At 44.3% G+C, this 21,684-nt stretch overlaps 1 protein-coding gene across 6 annotated transcripts in view; it reads right to left on the minus strand.

The window, feature by feature from the left end:
* The window catches only part of SCML4 (Scm polycomb group protein like 4), a 116,414-nt gene that overhangs the window by 43,372 nt on the left and 51,358 nt on the right, over positions 1-21,684 (minus strand). For 5 of the 6 annotated variants that reach the window (XM_075862239.1, XM_075862240.1, XM_075862236.1 and 2 more), the window contains 2 exons: positions 21,334-21,545; positions 2,931-3,050 (listed from right to left, as the gene is read on the minus strand). In XM_075862239.1, coding sequence (XP_075718354.1) covers positions 2,931-3,050; positions 21,334-21,531 — 318 coding nt within the window. In that variant the 5' untranslated portion in view covers positions 21,532-21,545. The remainder of the gene's footprint in view (positions 1-2,930; positions 3,051-21,333; positions 21,546-21,684) is intronic. The other variant, XM_075862241.1, reaches the window with a different exon arrangement.

Genomic DNA, 21,684 nt, shown 5'->3' on the forward strand with positions numbered 1-21,684 from the left:
AATCAATACCAATTAAGTCACAAGATTATATTAAAGCCTATGTACATCTTTGAAAAAATATATATTTTTAATAAAAATGTGTATCAGTTTTTTACTTTTTGAGATACAGCTGCTTTGTATCCAGTATACGTAGAAGCTGTATCTTGCGCTGAGACCTAAATCCGTCAGGTCAGCGGGACTGATGTGTTCAGTGATAGCGGATCACGCAAGATCGAGCTGTTACCGATCACATCTAAGTTCATAACTTAGATGTAATCGATAATAGGTGGATCCTGTGTGCCAGAGACGCAGGACCCGCTGACACTGAACCAGTCAGTGCCGCTGACCTGACGAATTTAGGTCTCAGTGCAAGATACAGCTGTTCTGTATCCAGGATACAAAGCAGCTGTATCTCAAAAAGTAAAAATCATTTTTAATAAAAAGTAATTAGAAAGTTGCATCAAACACACTGATACACATTTTTATTTTTTTTAAAAACAAAACTTTTTCAAAAGTAAACATAGCCTTTAAACTTGGTATATAAACAGAAGTCAATGAAAGTTGTTTAAATGTAAAAATAGGAAAATGTTTATGATCTTTAAGAATTGGGAAAGCTAAGACATTTGCTTCAAATGCTTTGTCCTTGAGACATCCCAGCTTGAGACTAATCATTTGACTGATGCAAGCAGTGAATTGATCGGATGTATTTTCTGAAATATTGCAGCAAATCACAAAACGGTTGCCTCCAGTGTGTTTGGGTGGCAAGTATATTTTATCATTAACAACTAAAAGCATATTTATTTATCGACAGGAATATAAATCTAGTAATGCCATTCATTCTTAAACGTATTGGAGTAGTAAATTATTCTAAGGTTAAAGCAATCAAATAATACAACATCATCCAGGAAGTAAATCCATCTCTACAAAGTAATAAATTATATTTACTAGCACATACATAGTGCTGTGAAAAAGTATTTTTTCTTTATTTCTTCTGTATTTTTGCATAGTTGTCATACTTCATTGATTCAGATATTCAAACAAATTGTAATTTAAGGAAAAGACAACCCAAAATATGATTTTTAAAGGTCATTTAATTTATTGAAAGAAAAACGCTATCTAACACAAAATGCATGAAAAAGTAATTGCCCTACCTACCAAAACCCCTCTAGGAGCACATTGAAAACTCATGCAGAGAGTCAGAAAAAAACTCAGGGGAACATGTAAAGAACTGCAGGTCAACATTCATGATTCCACCATTATTATAGACTGGGCAAAAATTGTATCCAAATAGAAATTGTAAAATGAAAAGGATTAATAAACAAGAGGAAAACAAAGGCTAGTGCTACATTTGTCAAAAATCACCTTAAAGGACACCAAGAATTTTAGGATAATGTTCTGTGGACTGATGGGTGTAATGCAAGGGTTCTGTAACAGCTAAGTAAAGCTGACACATCCTTCAACAATAAGAAAATTAAACCGATAGTCTAATGTGGTGGTGGTGGTGGTGGTGGTGGTGGTGGTGGTGGGATGACTTGGGTATACTTTGCTACTTCAGGGCCTGGATGGCCTTCTACCCAAAAATAGTGAAGCAGAATGTCCAGCCATCGGTCTGTAATAAATGAAGTAATCGTTTAACAACTGTATCTTGTGTATACTCAGGTTGTCTTCATCTTTTATTCAATTCTCTTTGAAGATCTAAAACAATTAAGTTTGAAATATATACAAACATAAAGAAATTCGGAAATATTTTTTCACAGCACTCACTAAATACATATTGTGCTTTTTGCCAAATTATTTTTTGCTGTTTTTTTTTTTACATTAATTTTATTGAGGTTTTTTTAGTGGAGGTTTTATGGTGTGATTGTAGTATAAATCAGGTTACATTTGTTTTGTACTTATCTATTGAATCAATATTTTTCCATTGCAGTGTTTGGATGCTGAATTTATGCTCAACTGAGTTTACAAATCAAAGGTCACATTCATGTAAGCAATGTTACAATTTGATAGGATTGATTTATGGGAAATCTTAACGTATAACTTAGGGCCTGTTCACATCAGCGTTGGCTTTCCATTTCGGGGTTCCGTCTGAAGTTTCCGTCGGGTGAACCCCGCAACCGAAAGTGAAACTGAAACTACAGCTTCCGTTTCAGTCACCATTGATATCAATGGTGACAGAAACATTGCTAATGGTTTCCATTTGTCACCATTCCAGCAGGTTTCCGTTTTTCCGACGGAATTAATAGCGCAGTCGACTCCGCTATTGATTCTGTCGATAAAACGGAAACCTGCCGGAATGGTGATGAACGGAAACCATTAGCGATGTTTCCGTCACCATTGATATCAATGTTGACTGAAACGGAAGTTTTGGTTTCAGTTTCACTTTCCGTTGCGGGGTTCACCCGACGAAAACCTCAGACGCAACCCCGGAACGGAAAGCCAACTCTGATGTGAACAGGCCCTAAGGGCCTGTTTATATCAGTGTCAGATTCCGTTGATGGTTCCGTCAGACCGTTCCATCAGGGGAACCCATCAACCCTTGTCTCCGTTCCGTAAGGTTTTAGTTTTTTTGATGGAATCAATAGCGCAGTCGACTGCACTATTGTTTCCAGCAAAAACAACGGCGACCTTACGGAACGGAAACAATTTTTATTAACGGAAGCGTTACCATTGAAATCAATGGTAATGCTAATGGAAAGCTATGGTTTTCGTTTGCCTTTCCGTTGATGGGTTCCTCTGATGGAAAGGTCTGACAAAACCATCAACGGAACCTAACGCTGATGTGAACAGGCCCTAAGAGACATTACTTTTCTGCTTATTGTGAATGAAAAACAAAAGACAAATGAGCTCAGGTATATTCTTACCCAGAAAAAAAAAAGTATGCATGTAAAGACAAAAGGCTGGTGGTGTATCCTGAATTTTTAAAAAAAAAAAGAAAAAAATCAAATACTCACACTCTGAAGATGCAATGCTTGAAGATTTATTGTGAGGGCATGCAGAGAGTAACAACGTTTCGAGTTGGCTATGGACCCTTCATCGGGTAAGGTGAACAGTGGTGCGGGAGCCCTTATATACTAAAACATAAGGGAGAACAGCCCTATCAGTTCCCATTTTGGATACACCACCCTTTTCGTCTTTACAAATGATGCATAGAAATGAATCACACTACTGTTAATACACGTTACAAAATGTATTTTTGTGGTTAGTTCAGTGATGCACATGGGCGCAAAATATGATCTATAATTTAAAAAAAAATGCACATTTACTCATGACTTTGATATCTAGAAGAGAAGCAAAAATTAACTCCTAATACTGTTCAGCAACCATTCTATTAGGACTATTCCTTTCATGTTTGTACAACCCATGTGGACTTTACAAGGGGTTACTGTGAATAGCTACCCTGTCATCTTGTTTATGGTACCGGCAGATCAACAAACGAACCACCTACCGATTATAAAGTCTCTAAACATTACTGCAGGGAAGAAGACAGGAGAGGGGTGCAGCAGATCCTAGTAAGTACTCTGTCATGGGAGGGTGGTTTTAATGCAGAGCATTTGTAGGCTTTTAAATCTATATGGCGGCTTTAAACTATGTCCGAACACTACTGTTTGCTCTGCTGTTGGGAAATTTGTGGGACTATTCTGGAGCATTATTGTGGGGAGCGTAAAGTTTAACATTGTGTCAATATTATATGCAGCATAACAGTAGTATAATATGCTTGTGGTGCTACTTTGGAACTTTATGTATGTGACAGTTAGCTATATAACTCTATTGTGGGTCAATATCAAATATGAAGGTGTGCCGGGAGGAAATCTTTACTGTCCAGAAAGAACATCAGCAAAAGATAAAAGTTTGCCCATGAATGCCAATGCAAAGACCAGTACTTCTGGAGCAATGTGCTCTAGACAGATGAGGCAAAGGCAAAGAAACAAAGACAGCAATTCACCACAAGAACCTGATATGAACTGTAAAGAATGGCGATGGAAACGTTAAAATGGGTGTCATGAGGACAACCCCTGCCCATATGCCCTATTAGTACATATGACCATCATATAGGGGAGTCTCCCGTTTTCATGGGAACCCCTTCAATGAGCCAGGGCAGAGAGCAATTCTGTAAGAGTGGCTCCAGCTCTGGAAAACGTGAGCCATCCATGTATACAATGAATGTCAATTCATATAAATGGCCACTATGAAATACTAAATGGCTTCCCCCATCAAATCGGCGGTTTGCCAGGACTACCGGGAGCTGGACTCCTTCTGAAAGGAATATTCTCAATGGTGGTTGGGGCTGCTTTGCTGCAACAGGGCCTGGGCAGCTCATCATCATAAAATGAATTCTTCAATGTACCAGAGGGTGTTTGAGGACAATAAGAGGCCATATGTCAGAAGATTGAAGTTAAGCTGAAAGTGAACCTTGCAACATGAGAGTGACCAGAAATATACCGAAAAAAAGAAAATGGCTGAATAGCCAATTTAAAGTCCAGCTCCGAAACCCATAGATATACTGTGGGGGAATTTGAAAAGGGATCTGAATGCCAGGAACCTCTTACATTGCACAGATTAAAAAAAATTCTCCTCATCAATATCAGGTAAGCAGGAATTCCATAGAGGGAAATGGCATACCTGCGATTTTTTTTCCCGATTTTTTTTAAATACATTTCAAGTCAATTTATTCATGTTTGTTTAATTTAAAAAAATAACAAAAAAACTTTTTCACATAACTGTATGTGAGGTAGTTGTATATCACTACTATAGGTTAACATGCAATGTAGCAGTATAGTGGGTAATGTGCTTGTGGAACTATCTGCTATATGGCAGTATTGCATGGCAATTTGTTATACGACTCTACTGTGGGTTACTATCCTATTCGACACTACAATGGTCTAATGCTTGAAGGCACTATATGCTATGCGGCATTTTGCAATATGTCCCTACTGTGTGCCAATATTCTATGCAGCAATACTTTGAATCTATATGATTTATAATATTAGATCAAGTAGCACCACTGTATGTCAGTAATATGCAGCAATATTTTAATGGAATAATACAGAGACTCTACTAGAGGAAATATGTTATGTAGAACTGCTATGTCAGAAATATATGATAATCTCTGACCAAACAAAACCTCACATGGCATCCTCCAGACCAGCGCTTCTGAAAGTGTGAGTCTCACTGCTGGATGAGGCGCAAGTTCCCATCTGTGTCAGCCATCGGCAGCTTAATATGAGCAGTAAGAGGTTCTCAGAAACTATTCTTATGCACTTCTTTCAAAGTGACATGCCAAAAGTTTTAAACAGTGGGGGGCCGAGCATTGAGACCCCCACCGTTCGCTAAAAAGAAGAGGCAGAAGCCCTCGGGTGAGTGCAGAGCCACTTTGTTTCTGATCGTCTTTTATCGAAAAGCCAAGCAATTTGTGTACAGGCTCAGTGGAAAGTCTATGAGCCGTACAAAAACTGCTCGGCTTTCCGAGAAAAGCCGATCAGAAACGAAACGGCACAGCGCTCACCCGAGCGCTTCTGCCGCTTCATTTTAGCGATCAATGGGGGTCCTAGTGCTCAGACCCACACCAATCAAAACTTATGACATGTCAGAAGTTTTTGAAAAGTTTAGATACGCTTGACTAGCCTAAGTAGAGTCATGTGCTGATTAAACACTTTACCTTTATTCCCCTTCTTTCAACTTCCCAATAAAGACACGTGACAACCGAGGTTGGATGTGAAATGGCCACAGCAGCCGTTTATTTATTTAACATAAATTAAATGCAATTTAATCCAAAACATTCGGATAACTCTTTTAGGAATTCGACCAGAGAATTCCTACTATAATTCACATGACCCAACGTGGGTCAATTAACACTAAACAGAGCAGGGGAAGTCCTTGAAGACATTTTACCGATTTCCTTTAAATTAGCCATCTGCACACCACCACCAACTATTTACCTCCAGCCGTAAACCAGCTCGGAAGCACCGCTCACCCCTGCAGATGGCTCCAACCACCAGAAGACCACTTCAAAGGGATAACACCCTATGAAGTCTTCAAATGATCTACCATTTTTTGGGGGACGCATACCCCCGATGCGACCCCCCCACCATTTTGTACTGACCAACCTCAAGGACTCACCCCGCCACAGCGAAAAAGGCCTTGACCACCTCAAGCCTGTGAGTCCCTCCAAACCACCACCACCCTCTCAATTCCTTCTGCTAAAGCCAGGCTCCACATATCAATTCCAACCTCGGTCAAATGTACCCCATCACTCCTCCAATAATTACCGACTCCTGACTCCAAATCCTTGTGTCGAACACAAATGCCCCCGTTTCTAGCAACAAAACGTGACACCGCCCGGTTTACCTTAATAAGGGCTTTATTAACCCTCTCGACCGATCTTACCAAACGCCAAAACTTCCTCGGAACGATGTCCGACCAAACAATCACCAGGTGAGGATAAGCTGCCCATAGACACGATATATCATGTTTAATATCCCGCACTAACTCGCAAAACGGGCGCACCCCCAGATCATTCCCCCCCGCGTGTAACACCAGGTCCTCCGGAACCCTGTCTAACTGAGAGTATGTCTGAAACTCAGCAAGTACCCGGCTCCACAACATACCTCGGAAGCCCAGCCAGTGTACAACCGCATCGTGCCGCGGAATGCGAAGCTGGCGGCCATCTGGGCGAACGTCCGCCCGCAATGCCCCCCAGTGCACAAAAGAATGTCCTAAAATCCACACTAAGCAAGGGTGATGATCTGAAAAGAAAGAACAAAACCGCACATGTCAAACAATAAAAGCCACCTTACCGACACATCCTGAAAACCCCGTAATTTGAATCCAAACGCCAAACCAGCAACGAAACGATTCACTTTTGCCGGGGAAAACCCCGCCTCCCAAGCATCCCCCAACCAGTACAATAACGCCACCAACCTGTCTTGCGTCGTGCTGACGTTACCCAACACTCTTACCCACTCCTCTCCATGCTGCCAACACGCCGAATAAACGCTCCACGTCGCACTCGCCAACGACCTTTCAATCAACCGTTCCACGGGACCGAAATCAGACCCCAGAGAAGTTCCGGGCAAGCCAAACCGACCAGCTCCGCTCCCGGTGCCATTTGACGAAAACGATCCTACTGCGAGCGAGAAAGAGCATCAGCAATACAATTGGAAACCCCAGGTACATGCACCGCAACCACCCACGTGTTTAACGACAAGCACACCAAAACTAGATGACGCAACAACTGAACCACTGGTGGAGAAGATGCTGATAAGTTGTTAATTGCTAACACCACCCCCATGTTATCGCAGTGGACACTAACCTTTTTATCCCTGAGCCTGTCCCCCCAAATGGTCACCGCCACCACGATGGGGAACAGCTCGAGCAGGGCCAGATTTCGCGTAAGACCACCAGTCACCCAGCTGTCCGGCCAGTTCCCCGCACACCATTGTCCTCTTGCATACGCGCCAAAACCACCCGACCCTGCCGCGTCAGTAAACAGCTCCAACTCGCCCATCTCCTGTACCTGCGACATCCACAATGATCTACCATTATACTGCCCGAGGAACTCGTCCAATACCTGCAGATCCGCCCTATGCTCCCCACCAATCCTCACAAAATGATGGGGCGCCCGGATACCCGCCGTCGCCGACGCCAACCTCCTACTAAAAATTCTACCCATTGGCATAATTCGACAGGAAAAATTCAACTTCCCAAGCAGCGACTGAAGATCGCGCAAAGTGATCTTCTTCAATTGGCAAGCCCGCCTTACCTCCTGTCGCAATGGCAATAATTTATCCTCAGGAAGCCTGCACTCCATTGCCACTGAATCAATTTGGATCCCCGAAAAACAGATGGTGGATACCGGGCCCTCTGTTTTCTCAGGCGCCAAAGGGATTCCAAAATCCGTCGCAACCTTCTGCAAGGAATACAACAAATTACCGCAAACCGGGGACCCGCTGGGGCCTATGCACAAAAAATCATCAAGATAATGTATTAAGGAATCGACCCCAGCTACACCCTTCGTCACCCATTCCACGAAACTACTAAACGCCTCAAAGTATGCGCAAGAAAGGGAGCACCCCATTGGAAGACACCTATCAACATAAAACCCCCCGCTCCAGAAGCAACCCAACAGTCGTTGGCTTTCTGGATGTACCGGCAGCAAGCGAAAGGCCGCCTCAATGTCAGTCTTTGCCAACAACGCACCGGGCCCCGCCTCCCGCACTAACGCCACCGCTTTGTCAAGTGAAGTGTAAACAACCGAACATAAGTCGTGATCTATCCCATCGTTCACCGACGCTCCACTGGGAAACGACAAATGCTGGATCAAACTGAATTTGTGAGGCTCCCGCTTTGGCACAACTCCCAAGGGTGATACCACAAAATTCTCAATCGGCGGCTCGGCAAAAGGACCGGACATCCGAACCAAAGACACTTCTTTCAAAAGCTTTTTCGAAAAGACCGCCGCGTGCAGATAAGCCGACTTAAGGTTGCGCCGTGTAACCAGAACCTCATATGGAGGGGGGAGAATAACAAAACCAAACGAAAACCCCTCATAAATTAACTTGGGGGCCACAACCCTATCCGGATATTCACTTAGATACGGGCCCATCCTTTCCACCCTCACCGGCGACCGCCCCTTGACCAACTGAAGCGGACTGAGGGCCTGCCCGCCTACCTTTCCGCATACATTTTGAGGCCCCGTGCGAGGAGCCATTGCACTCCGAACAGACATGCTTAAATTTACAGTTGGCACCGAACCTACACTGGCCATCGTTGAATTGCCAGCAGAAACCCACTTTTGACCCGGAACCTTGCCCGGGTTGACTAGATTGGCCCCCTTGGCCAACGCTCCCGGGAAAGGACTGCTTAACCGGCGCCGTAACCCGCAACCACAACGCAATATCCTTTGGATCCCACCGGATCGCCGTCCCGACCGCCTTCCGCTGGCGAAATTGCTCGTCATACCGCAACCACGCCTGGCCCCCGTACGCCCGATAGGCCTCCCCGATGGCATCAAAATAACAAAACGCCGAGCAATTTTCTGGCGCCTTTTCCCCGATCACGCTTGCCAACATAGCGAAAGCTTGCGACCAGTTGGCGAACGTCTGCAGGATAAGCCTATACCGCCGACGTTCTTCCTCCTCTTTCTTACTCTCATCCCGCTTGCCCTTATCCAAATTGAACTTTGCAAGCGGCAGAAGAGAAAATATCTCCACGTATTCATCCTTCCAAATCCGTTCCCGTACCTCTTGCTTAAGATGATCCCCTAAAGGGCCCTCGAAACAGACGTACACCTCGCCCCGAGCGCGATCATCAAGCCGAATCCTATCCCCATCCTTCTGCGCCTCGGTTTGGACAGACACAGCTACCGCTTCTTTTGCCACCCCCAGGACCTCCCCAACCATGGGCTGCGACTTTACATCACGAGGACCTTCCCAAACCACCACCGGAGACCCCGCCGGCACTACAGGCGCTGCTGCCCTATCTAAGCGCCCGACTAGCTCGCGCAAACAACCCACTAAATCGGTTAAGCCATCGCGCCCGGCAACGCCACTACCGCCAGTCGCTACCCCGCTCGCTGACCCACCCCCAACACCCGACATGAAAATTGCTGGATACGGTAACGTAGGAGTTACACACTCACCAGGCTGCCCAGGCGCTGTATTCCCGCCAGCCGGAAAATACTGACCGCGTTGCGACTCATCCAGCTCTCCATCTTCCAAATCCTCTCTCGCTGCCGACTGGTACTCGCACCGACATCTACGACACGGGGATCCCGGCACGCTGACAGATGGGCCGACAACCTGCCACCCGACCGCAGGGACCCAGACTTCCGACCGGACCTGTTGCCTCGTCGTCGTCGCTGATCTTGGCATCCTCACCGATGCTCTCGTTGAAGCCTGCCCCCTGGCCGGAACATCACCATGCGGGGCGGCCGTATACTGCCCTCCAAACACAGCATCTGAAGGCGGGGGTGTGACAGGGAGCCCGGCCTGCGACTCCCTGTTGACCGCCGAGCCCCGTCGCGGCTGGGGATTCCTGCCAGGACGCAGGCCCTGGGAGGAGGCCCCGTCCCAGCAGCCTGGCCTGCAGCGTCCCTAGAGGGGCTCCCCCTGCGACGCCGGGCCCGCGGGGCCACGTCCGGACTAAGACGCTCTGGTGGGCGAGTCCTACAGGAGCAGCGGGGTGACCTAGCCTGGGCAGCCGCCGCTCCCGCCGAAGCCCTCTGCTTTATTACAGCAGGGGCAGACATTAACAGTTCTCCCCCCACCGCCATATCCCCAGCGTCTGAGAGGGGGGCGGGGAGCGCATCAGCGCGGGCTGCCGACCCAGACGACGGGCCTGCCTGAGGGATCCGGGCCAGCGCCGCTACAGTCTCCTCCAGCCAGCCCAGATCGTGATAAGCAGCTGCTGCCTGCAGCTGCTCGAGAAGCAAGATCGGGGACGCCATTGCGGTAAGCAGACCTCTCTAACCTGACCGCAGCTAAGATCTGCCTGTTTCTCCTCCCGCTGCTTCCGGCTCAATGCCGAAAACAGCGGGAAGAGCAGTTACCACACCCCGGCTCCTCCCATCTCTCCCTCCTCCCTCACCTACCTGTCCTTCCTATTGGCTGAACCCTCTCTCCTACGGCAGTCATGGAGGCTTCCCGTTAAGCCCTCCGTGCTGCCGTCCAGCCTCTGCTTTAATGCTTACAGTATTCTGAGCTGCAAGCGTGGAGCTGCTAGACAGCTCTAAATAATGTCTGCTAGGCTCCAATATGCACCTAGCTGAGGTGTACTGAAGCTGCTGAGCAGTCCCGTGCTGGGAGCTCAGTATGAGGGGGCAACAAAGCAGGACTTTGAGACAGTGAGCAGGAAAGTCTCTAAAGTGCAGCAGTGCAGCTACTGGACAGTGCAGAAACTGTCAGGTTTTAAGCAACCAGGGAACATGTACAGCAGAGAGGGTTTTCTCTGCTGTTGCTTGGGTGTAAAGCCTGGAATATGGCCTGCTTTGCTGGAGTGTGAAGGAGAAGGGCGTCTTCCACTCCATACAGACAGTCTGTGTCTTGGGCTGTCTGATGAGCCTACTAAGGCTTCACCTGAGGCGGCTCTTTAATTGAGGTGTGTGATGTTCACACAGGGCTCTCAGTCTGGGGAAGACAGGCATGCTAGCCTGTGAGAGTCACCAACGTGTGAGGTAAAACTGTGAAGGTTGTGAGGTGCTGGGCACAAGGCTCAGTGTCTCGTAGTGAGGGACACTGAATGTGTTAGTTAGAGGCTGGACGGCCTAGGGTTTATTTTGTATGTTTTTGTTGTAACACTGCTTGCTGTGGTGAAGACAATAAAGCTAGCTGCGGCTGGTTTAAACTTTTATGCAATGAGTTGGAGTGAACTTTATAAGTGTGCCAACCATCTCACCCTAGAGATGGCGATCCTGTGAGCTAAGTGGTCCCCAAGATCTCACATATGGCGGAGAATTGCTTTGGGCAATAAAATGGCACAAGAAGTGTGCAGGGAAATTTAAAGGACCAGAAGCCCAATTAAAGTGACTGTTTTTTCGTTGCAATGGGTCTTATTGAGGAACTCTTCAAAAAGATGGTGCAGATGGATGCAGAGCAGCAGGAATCAAATGCCAAGCAGAGGGAGGATAACCAAAGGTTCCTGGCATAGTTGGAAGCAAATGGAAAGGCTTTAAGGGCACAAGTGCTGTCCAAGGATACGCAGCCTTCCAAACCAAGTGGATGCTTTTCAACACTAGCTGCATTGATGCCGGGTAGTCCTGACGTGTTACAGACAGTTCGTGGAGAAGAGCAAAGAGCATGCATACCTGTGATACAAACTGAGAGTACCATTGCTAAGGGCAACCACCCGGACTCATGGTGGGAATGTTGCGAGCGGATTATGTGAATTTAAAAGGTGTTCCCGTTCCCAAGCAACCTGGGGCAGCTGTTAAAAAGCCAAGTATGCTAAATCGCCCAGATGTGGTTAGTGGGAGCAACCAACCTCGACAGCATGTGGTGGCTGTTGTTCAGCAGGAGGAGAGCTGTTGGAGATGCCATCAAGCAGATGGATGTGCACCTGATTGTTCTCTGGTCAGGAGGCTGGAGAAAGAGCAAGAGAAAACAAGTGAAGTGTTAGTTGGTGGGATTCCGCTACTGGTCCGTCTGGATCTTCGCCAAGAGGTCTCGAGGGTGCATCCGGACATTTTGCGGTTTGTGAAGAAGGATCCTGAGTTGGATGAGACTGTTCTGATTGACTTTGAAGCTGATTTTGGGACTGTGCAGCACAGACTTATAAAATGTCAGGAACTTGATGAGGAGTTTGTGCTGGGAAGGGACTTCCCTCATTTTTGGCAGTTGTGGGAGAAAGGCAATATCTTCGATAAGCATTGTAGCTATTACAGGAAAAAGTCCTCTGCAGGGTGTGCTGCTCCACTGTCAAAAAGGGAAAATGCACCAGTGGTAATGATGTCAAGTGATATTGTGATTCAGGAAAGGCCTGCTAAAAATGCTGCACATAATGTATTTGATGCAAAGCGTTTATGTGATGACACTAGTGAAATGTCAAAAATGGTACCAACGAGGACACTACTGCCATGTATAGTGTGGGAAGGGTTGCTGCTTCACCCTTAGAAGTTCTGCCCCCTGCTGGTCTTTCTCATGTAGACGTTGAGAACCATGTAGCGCCCACACTTTCCCAGGAGGTGAAAGAAGCCATAGAGGTGGTCTTCCAGGCTTGTTCAATGAATACTGATGCAGAGTGTGCTTTAGCCATGGAAGCTGCATGTAACACAAGACAGGTTGCTAAGGGCAACAAGCGATGCTATACCACTAAGCAGTATGAGGGAACTAACACTGCTGCAGAGACTACCACTACCGGGTCTGATAGAAGTAACTCAGAGAGGTCTGGTCAGTGCGGTGAAAAATTGTCTCTGGACGGACAGTCTGAGAGTTTAAATGATGAGACACAAAACTCCACGATGGAGGGCAGTATAGCATCTGAAAGTGGTGTTGTAGATGATACGGGGTATACCATAACTCATAAGATGAGTGTTGCTGAACACTATGAGCCAGTGACTAAAACAAGGGGTGACACACAAAGCCACTGTATGGATGCGGAAATGTCCCTGAATGTAGGGCACAACACATGTAAATACGGCTGTGATCAGCAAAAGCTTGTAGTGCCTACAAGGGATGAGGATACCATGCTTGCCAACATAGAAGAGTTGCTGGAGCACCCGTATAATACATCCACGGGTGATTATCAAATGTAAGGCTCAGTGTCTCGTAGTGAGGGACACTGAATGTGTTAGTTAGAGGCTGGACGGCCTAGGGTTTATTTTGTATGTTTTGTTGTAACACTGCTTGCTGTGGTGAAGACAATAAAGCTAGCTGCGGCTGGTTTAAACTTTTATGCAATGAGTTGGAGTGAATTTTATAAGTGTGCCAACCATCTCACCCTGGAGATGGCGATCTTGTGAGCTAAGTTGTCCCCAAGATGTCACAAAAGGTAAACTGGCAAATAAGGGGGAAAAGTGGGTAACACTTATTGGGCAATGTGGTTGGCATTTACAGGGGCATTATGGCTGGCACTTATGGGACAATGTGGCTAGCATTCATCGGGTAATATGGTTTGGCATATACAGGGGTATTATGGCTGCCAATTATGGAAACATTTTGTGGGCACCTATAGGGCAATGTGGTTTCCATTTACAGTAGCATTATGGCTGGCACTTATGGGAAAATGTGGCTGGAATTCATGGGGTTAATTTGGTTGGCATATACAGGGGAATTATGGCTGGCACTCATGGAAAAATGTTGTGGATACTCATGGGGCAAAGTGGTTTGTATTTACACAGGCATTATGGCTGGCACTTAGGGGAAAGTGTGACTGGCACTTATGGGGGCAATGTGACTAGCTTCTATGGATGGCAATGTTGCTAGCAATAATGTAGGCAATGAGGCTGACATTTATAGGGCAATGTGGCTGACATTTATAGGGTAATATGGCTGGCACTGCTGGGAACTACTTTGTGTTCAACTGTGCTATTGTTGGGGAGGTATTGTATTTTATGATGAAATGTGGTACTGGAGCTGCCGGTTTATTTTTAAAGCAAACTTGTCACTCTGAGGGCAGCATAAAGTAGTGACACACATGCTTATTTAGAAGGACACTAACATTTCAAACAACTTATGCTAATCTAATAGTATACGTATCTGATAGATATATATCAAGTTAGTGCCACTACGTGTCTCCCATCCTTGAATTTGCAAGTAAAATGCATCTCTAGTTACAGAGCAGAGGAGACGGACTGCAGGAATTGGGTTGGTGTCTTTACCAAAGCAAACTCCATTGTGTTCACTGCCTGCACATAAAAGTCTATGCAGAGGGAAGGGGGGAGCAGGAAAAGAGAGACACCGACACTGCTGCCTATAGAAATCTAAAGAGGGGGAGGGAGGAGCAGGGAGAGAAAGATAGACACTGCCTATAGAAATCTATGGAGAGACTAGAGGGAGCAAAAAGCGGGAGAGAGACACAGATACAGCATCCCATAGAAGTCTATGGAGAGGCGAGGGGTGACCGGGGAAGTAGCAGAAGCAGAGAGAGAAACGCAGACGTGCTGTCCAAAGAAGTCTATGGAGATTAGAGGGGGAGCAGAGGGAGAGAGAGGAGACACTGGCGCTGCTGTCCATAGAAGAATATGGAAAGGGAGGGGGGAGTAGGAGCAGAGAGAGAAAAGACACAGGCTGCTGGTAAGAGTTATGTCACCCCAGTGCTGGATTCTCAGCTACACTGCTCCTTACTGCTTTATAATGTCCTCCATATTGCTTCTGCTTCTAAGGTTGTGGTACAGAGAGATAGCGGACCAGGATGTTCCCTACTCTGTGAGTGATGTGTATGGGAGACATGATAGCAGTTAGGCTGCACCCACTAGCTCAGAGAAACCTCAGAATCAAAGATAGAGCTTGCAGAGGGGAAAACTGATAAAAAATGGCATATACAAGTCATATAATGGCCAGAAATAGTGTCATTCCTCAAGTACGCAAATATGACAGCTTATTTTGAAAAGTAATTTGAACAGTCCATCCGCCGATGAGCGACAGCTTTCTTCCTATGCACAGTAAGGGTATGTTCACACGCTGTGTTTTCAAATGTAATTCGGGCATTTTACACCTCAAATTATGCCTGAAAAAACGCCCCTAATACACCTACAAACATCTGCCCATTGCTTGCAATGGGTTTTATGGTGTTCTGTTCCCACGAGCTGTCATTTTACGCGTCACTGTCATAATACGGCGCGTAAAAAGACGCCTGCGAAAAAGAAGTGCATGTCTCTTCTTGGGATGTTTTTGGAGCCATTTTTCATCGACTCCATTGAAAAACAAATACGCCGCGAAAAATGCAAGTTGCTACAAAAACGTCTGTAAATCAGGAGCTGTTTTCGCCTGAAAACAGCTCCGTATTTATAGACGGTTTTGGTCACTGCGTGTGAACATACCCTTATAGGGAGAAAGCTGTTCATCATTGGTGGCTGGTCGGGCGAAAGGGCAGCTCATTAATACGCTGGACTCCTTCCTCCCAGCTCCCACATTGCACAGCAGGATTCAAATTGTAAGTTATTTTAAATCACTAAACTATCAGACAACTACTTTATGCTGCAGCATGCAGTCAGTGACATGTTCCCTTTAACCCCTTAAGGACACGGCCAATTTTGGCCTTGAGGACAGAGCAATTTTTTTTACATTTCCCTCTTTGCATCCCGACGCTCATAACTCTTTTATTGTTTTGTACGACGTAGTTGTATGAGACTTTGTTTTTTTCGGGACGAGTTGTACTTTATGTACGTACCATTTTTTGGTACAAATACATTATCGTTTAATTTCTATTAATTTTTAATTAGATTAAAATGCAGAAAAAAAGCAGTTGCGCAGCAGTTTTAATATTTTTTTTTTTACACCATACACCGATCATAATAAATAATGTTATACATTTGTTGTACAGGTTGTTACGGTCGTGGCGATACCAAATATGTCTATATTATTTCATGTTTTGGGACTTATATTTTAAAAAGTTGATTTATTATAAAAAATGTGTTTCTGTGTATTTTATTTACTTTTTATTTATTTATTTATTTATTTACCATTATTTTTTTTTTACATTCATTTAACTTTTTTTTTTAATCCCATAAAGGGATTTATCATTTTGATTTTGATTTTGTAACTGCAATGTACTGGCATACATCTATATGCCAGTACATTAGCCTGTTACTGATCGTACACAGGCAGTTGTTAGGGCATACCTCAGTATGCCCTAACAACAGGAAATATGTTCAGACAGCCCTGGGGTCCTTCACTGGACCCTGGGCTGTCTGGCCATACGAGTTGTGGGCTTTGATCGCGTCACAGTTATTTTCTGTGACGCGATCAATGTGCAGTCCCCTCTCCTTGAACGCCGCGATCAGCTGTCATCGCGGCGTTCAAAGGGTTAACAGCGGAGAGAAGATGTTTCTCTTCTCTCCACTGTCAGAGCGGGGCCGTGGCTGTGTAATACAGCCGCTGCCCCGCTCTCGATCGCACACACAGAGACGGCTGTCACACAGGACGAGTATGCTCGTCCTAATGCGCGAAGTGCTCGCCGCTCAGGACGAGCATACTCGTCCTGTGTCGGCAACCAGTTAATGCTGCATTGTGGTGTTTGTTTGGCACCGCTGGGGAGGTATTTTACACTACATTACGGTATTTGTTTGGGGCCGCCAGTCAAGTATTTGCTGCACAGTGGTATTTGTTTGGCGCTGCTACGGAGGTCATATGGCCTCTGCAAGGTAGTAATTGTTCGCTGGTAAGGCCCCGGCATCACCATAGAGTAAAAAAAAGTAAAAGAAGCCCTGCTCCAGACTGATTGTTTTCGATTGCAGTATTACGTGCCACCATGGTGACACGCAGGAATGTCAATTATGTCAATGCTTTTGTATAGCAGTGCTTAGTAATTTGTTATCTGATGCTGACAAGATAAGGCTAATTTACCTTTTATATTGTGTCTTATGGTTATACTCATGAGGGACACATATGAGTCTTTTTACTCCCTCTTGCACTGCAGTATTTCCTGTTTATTTGTAACTGATGTGGTTCATACAAACAGATCAGAGATTAGATCTCAGAAAAGACAAGAGAAATATTAAGTGAAAGCAGACCTTAGAGAGCCAATGTTGATTTTCCAGATTAAATTTTGTTGCCATGGTGATAGAGTCATTGAGACCGTCATGGATTGCCTACTCCTGATGAGTTCTAATAAGCTGTTTGAATAATCTGTGACATTCAGAAATGGCTAATAACAGCCAAAATTGTCAGATTGGGTATCGTAAAAGTAGAAACAAATTACAAAATTAATCAAGTGAGTATATAGAAAATCCCCACGCTGCAGGGTTCAGGAATGGATAGATAAAATTAAGGGGGGAAAAAAAAAATCGATACAATGAAAGCCATAATTTTAAAGAAAATGTAGCTTGTAAAATAAACTTTAAGGGGTTGTACAGGATTGATAAAAAAAATAATTCATCCAGTGCCACACTGGTTTACAGGTTGTGTGTGAAATTGCAGCTCAGCCCCATTAATTCCAATAGAGCTGAGCAGCAATACCAGACACAATCCATGGACAGCTGTGGCGCTGTTTCTGCAAGAAAGCAGCAATCTTTTTCTAATCCTGAACAACCCCTTTAATTTAGCCAGATTCAACAGCTACTACCCCAGGATTAGGAGTGAACATATATAACCAGCTGCTCCAGCTGCACAGGAGACTTTTGATACAGGGGTCTCTTGAATTGATTTCCATTTTATTTTTATTATAGGAAATAGACTCTAAACATGCCACAGGACTCCTATGCCTCTTTCTTCCACTGGCCTTGGCCATCATTATCAATGCGTACGGACATAGAGGTAGCGGTTTTTGTAGAAATCACATGACATTGTACATAAAAATTTGGGTCGTATGCTCATTGTACATAAAAATTTCAGTCATTTTATTATTAAAACGAAAAAATGCCAAGACAGAGGCTAAATGTAAATAAAGTCAATATGTTATGTTCAGTAACAATTGTACCCACTGGGGGCAGTCATGAGGCTAGGAAATAGCTTGCCATTTATACTTATAGACATTTGTGGTGAGCACCCTCAGCCATTCAGCAGAGCCTAATGAGATCACATGACAAGCTTCCCTACAACCCTGACTTCTCACAAAATAAGACTGTTACACTGGGGACTGTTATATCGAGATGGTTGATACTCGCATGCAGACAAACATGTCAGCAGATGAACAATGGTTCATGAGATCGGAGTTAAAGGTCCAAATTGAGCTTCATATGATGCTACAAAGGTTGAATATAAAGTGTGACAGATATTTTCGCCATGGGCGGGTGCTGGTTCCTGCATCGTTAATTATATTAGGTGCAAACCTGTGAGCAGCGTGTTTTATAATGTCAGCAGCGATTTTTAAGTCTTAAATCTATGGGAGTTTTGTGTACATGTTGTAAAAAGTGCCATAAGTTTAAAAGGTTTTTTACATGCGTTTTTGGTGGTTACACAGTATGGTCAAAAAAAGATATATGTCCATCAAGTTCAACCAAATCCCATGTGACTGCTGCAGCCAATCACAGGCTGTAGCGGCGGTCACATTGTATAAAAAGTATTCCCAGGAGGCCGGCCTGGATGATGTCAGAGGGCCGGCCTCCTGGGAAGACGTTTCATTCCATGTGACCGCCACTACAGCCAATCACAGGCTGCAGCGGTCTCCTGGGATGGAACGTCATCACAGGAGGCCGGCCTGCCAACAGGCCCGCTAATGCTGCAGTTTTTCACAATTGGATGCAGTTTTTCATCTGGTATTCACTGCAGCCACTGGGGCGGATACGTGTATACGATAATGTGTACCTTTACGCAGCATATCCACCCCGTGTGAACTCAGCCTAAAGGCAGCTTGTCGCCTCTGGAGATTGAACCTTTTTTTCTCCAGACCGAAGGAAGTGCCCCCTTGTCTTTTGAAGGGATTTTACATGGAAGAGGTTTTAAATATATTTCTTGTATGGGCCATTCATATATTTATGTAAGTTAATCGTGTCTACCCCCCCCCCCTTAGTCTTCTCTTTTCAAGGCTAAATAAGTTTAATTATTTTAATCTTTCCCCATAACTTAGATTCTCCATGCCCCTTATTAGCTTCGTTGCTCTTCTTTGTATTATCCAACTCCAGGGGATCCTTTCTATGAACTGGAGCCCAGAACAGAACTGCATATTTTAGATGACGCCACACTAAAGCTTTGTAAAGTGGTAATATTACATCCCTGTCCCGCGAGTACATGCCTCTTTTAAAACACGACAATATCTTGCTGGACTTTAAAGCAGCTGATTGACATTGCATGCTGTTATTTAGTTTATAATCTACAAGTACACCCAGATCCTTCTCAACAAGTGACTCCCCCAGTGTAGCTCCCCTAGGACATATGATGAATGCAGATTGTTGATACCCAGAGGACATATGATGAATGCAGATTGTTGATACTTAGATGCATAACTTTACATTTATCCACATTAAACCTCATTTGTCAAGTAGATGTCCGAACACTTAGTGTTTCAAAATCGTGTCATTTTGTACATGCATTTTCCTGGCAGTTTTGAAGCCTATGGGAAAAACACCAGAAAAAGCACCATACCTAGAGCAGGATTTGTTTTGAAAAACACGCCACTGCCGCGAAAAACGCTACAATAACACAACAAACCCAAACTCTGTGTATGTAGGCTTACTCATATTGTAACATATATTTTAAAGTTTCATCTGTCAGAAGAATTTTTTCAAAAAACGCCACTAAAAACGTGAGTAAAAGCTGTGTGGTAATCCAGCCAAATACTTTCAATAACATAAATTCTTCATTTAATTGCAATAAAGCAGTGCTGCAGATGGCACTAGAAGTATGACCTCCTCTAGTAACGACCATCTGGTCTACTCCCTGTCTTCTCCTTGGTTTTAATGAGATATTGTTAAATTTTTACTGCTTGTGTCTGCTGACTTTATTTCTCCATGCTGATGTAACAGATTCATTTTACTGCTGTGCTAGTGTGTAATGTCCATGCTTGTTGCCACCACTGCTCCCCATCTGTTTTAGATGGTCAGCCTATTCTGTATAATGTCATATTATACGCTGTCCTCTCACATAACTTGTGTTATTACATTATATTGTAATTGTGTGTCCCATCTCACAACGCTTTGTGATATTACGGAGTTAAGGCCCCAAACAGTGTAACGCCTGCATATGCAGCGCTATGGAGGGGGCAAAATTCTTTGTGGAAGCTCCTTGGAGATTATTGTCTACTCCCTTTAGGTTCACAGTCTTATAGGTTTCTACTCAAGAAATCGAAGGTTAATGTGCTTTTTAGAATTGTGACCCTGTTTAGTTTAGTCAGCACATGATTTAAAACCACTTTGTCTTGCCTCTTAAATGTGGACTAATATACTTTAGTCTATTTTTTAAAGTGGGAACTGTAGAATGAACACAAATATGTGATGCGTTACAAGAAGCTCCAAACATCTAAAATGAAAAATTAAGTAATATTAGAAATAATCTTTATTGGAAATACTGTTTGGTGTTTAGAGCTCCTATGTAGACCTATGTGTTTTTCTTGGCTACAGATGACAAACAAACCCTGTGTAGTCAGATCATGTCTTATATCCTTACATTTTTTCCCTACTTCTTTGCTATTCTGTTTCCATCAGTCCTATAAACTTTGAATGGAATGGCATACAAACTTCTCCTTCCTGTAGAAGTCGTACTGCTGGAGGGAGGGGAATTATAGCTATTGTAAGGGCCCAAGCAGTCGTACCTCCACTGTTCTAACATTGATTAATTTATATATTCCTCTTTAATATTATTATTTCAAGAATGGAAGCATCATATCTTTTACATCTAAATAGAGCTACTCATGGGATCTGCTCAAGATATAAATATACATCTAACAGAGAAACACTACCTAAACTTAAAGGGGTTGTTTAAAATAATTAAAACAATAAACTCTGTCCATACGGTATGCCCTATCAGGGCTTGTGGACATTACAAAGGGGGGTAACCAGAATAGAACTCCCTCTATGAGCCAGATTAGAGAGTTGCTCAGAAAAAAAGCTGCTGTTTACCCTGACGAACTCGAGTTTTCCGTGTATTTGAATGGCCAAAAGAAATATTACATTTTCTCTGCAACTGCCGCTACAAGGAAAACGTATGGCTGGACATGGTTTCCCTTGTCGATAACAGCTGATTGCTAGAGGTTAGAGTAGCTGGATCCACTGTGATCAGCTGCTTCTATATATAATGGGGTTGTGTAGAGAGATGTTTAGAATAATACCTTAAAGCCAGGCTTTCTGCCTCTCTTCTTTGGAATTTTTACAGTTGGGATGCATCCAGCTGTCCCTGAATATAAGTTGTGGACAGTCATTTTCAGGGGGTTGGAATGAAGTGGGGGTCTCCCTCGTTTCCTGCCAGGTATTCTAGGAGACTGCATGTCTGCAGTGTGTTCTCTCACGGTAAGTATAGAATGATTCATCCACCACTAAAGATCTGAAAGGAAAAAAAGAACAATACTTTGCTCAATTATACAAATACAATTTGATTAACAAATGCGTTTTGAAGGTATTAAGTTCTCTATGTGTGAAGTGAACATATAAACACTAATATATCAACATGAATGAAGATAGAA

This window comes from Rhinoderma darwinii, chromosome 4, assembly GCF_050947455.1.
Source record: "Rhinoderma darwinii isolate aRhiDar2 chromosome 4, aRhiDar2.hap1, whole genome shotgun sequence".
Lineage (NCBI taxonomy): Eukaryota > Metazoa > Chordata > Amphibia > Anura > Rhinodermatidae > Rhinoderma > Rhinoderma darwinii.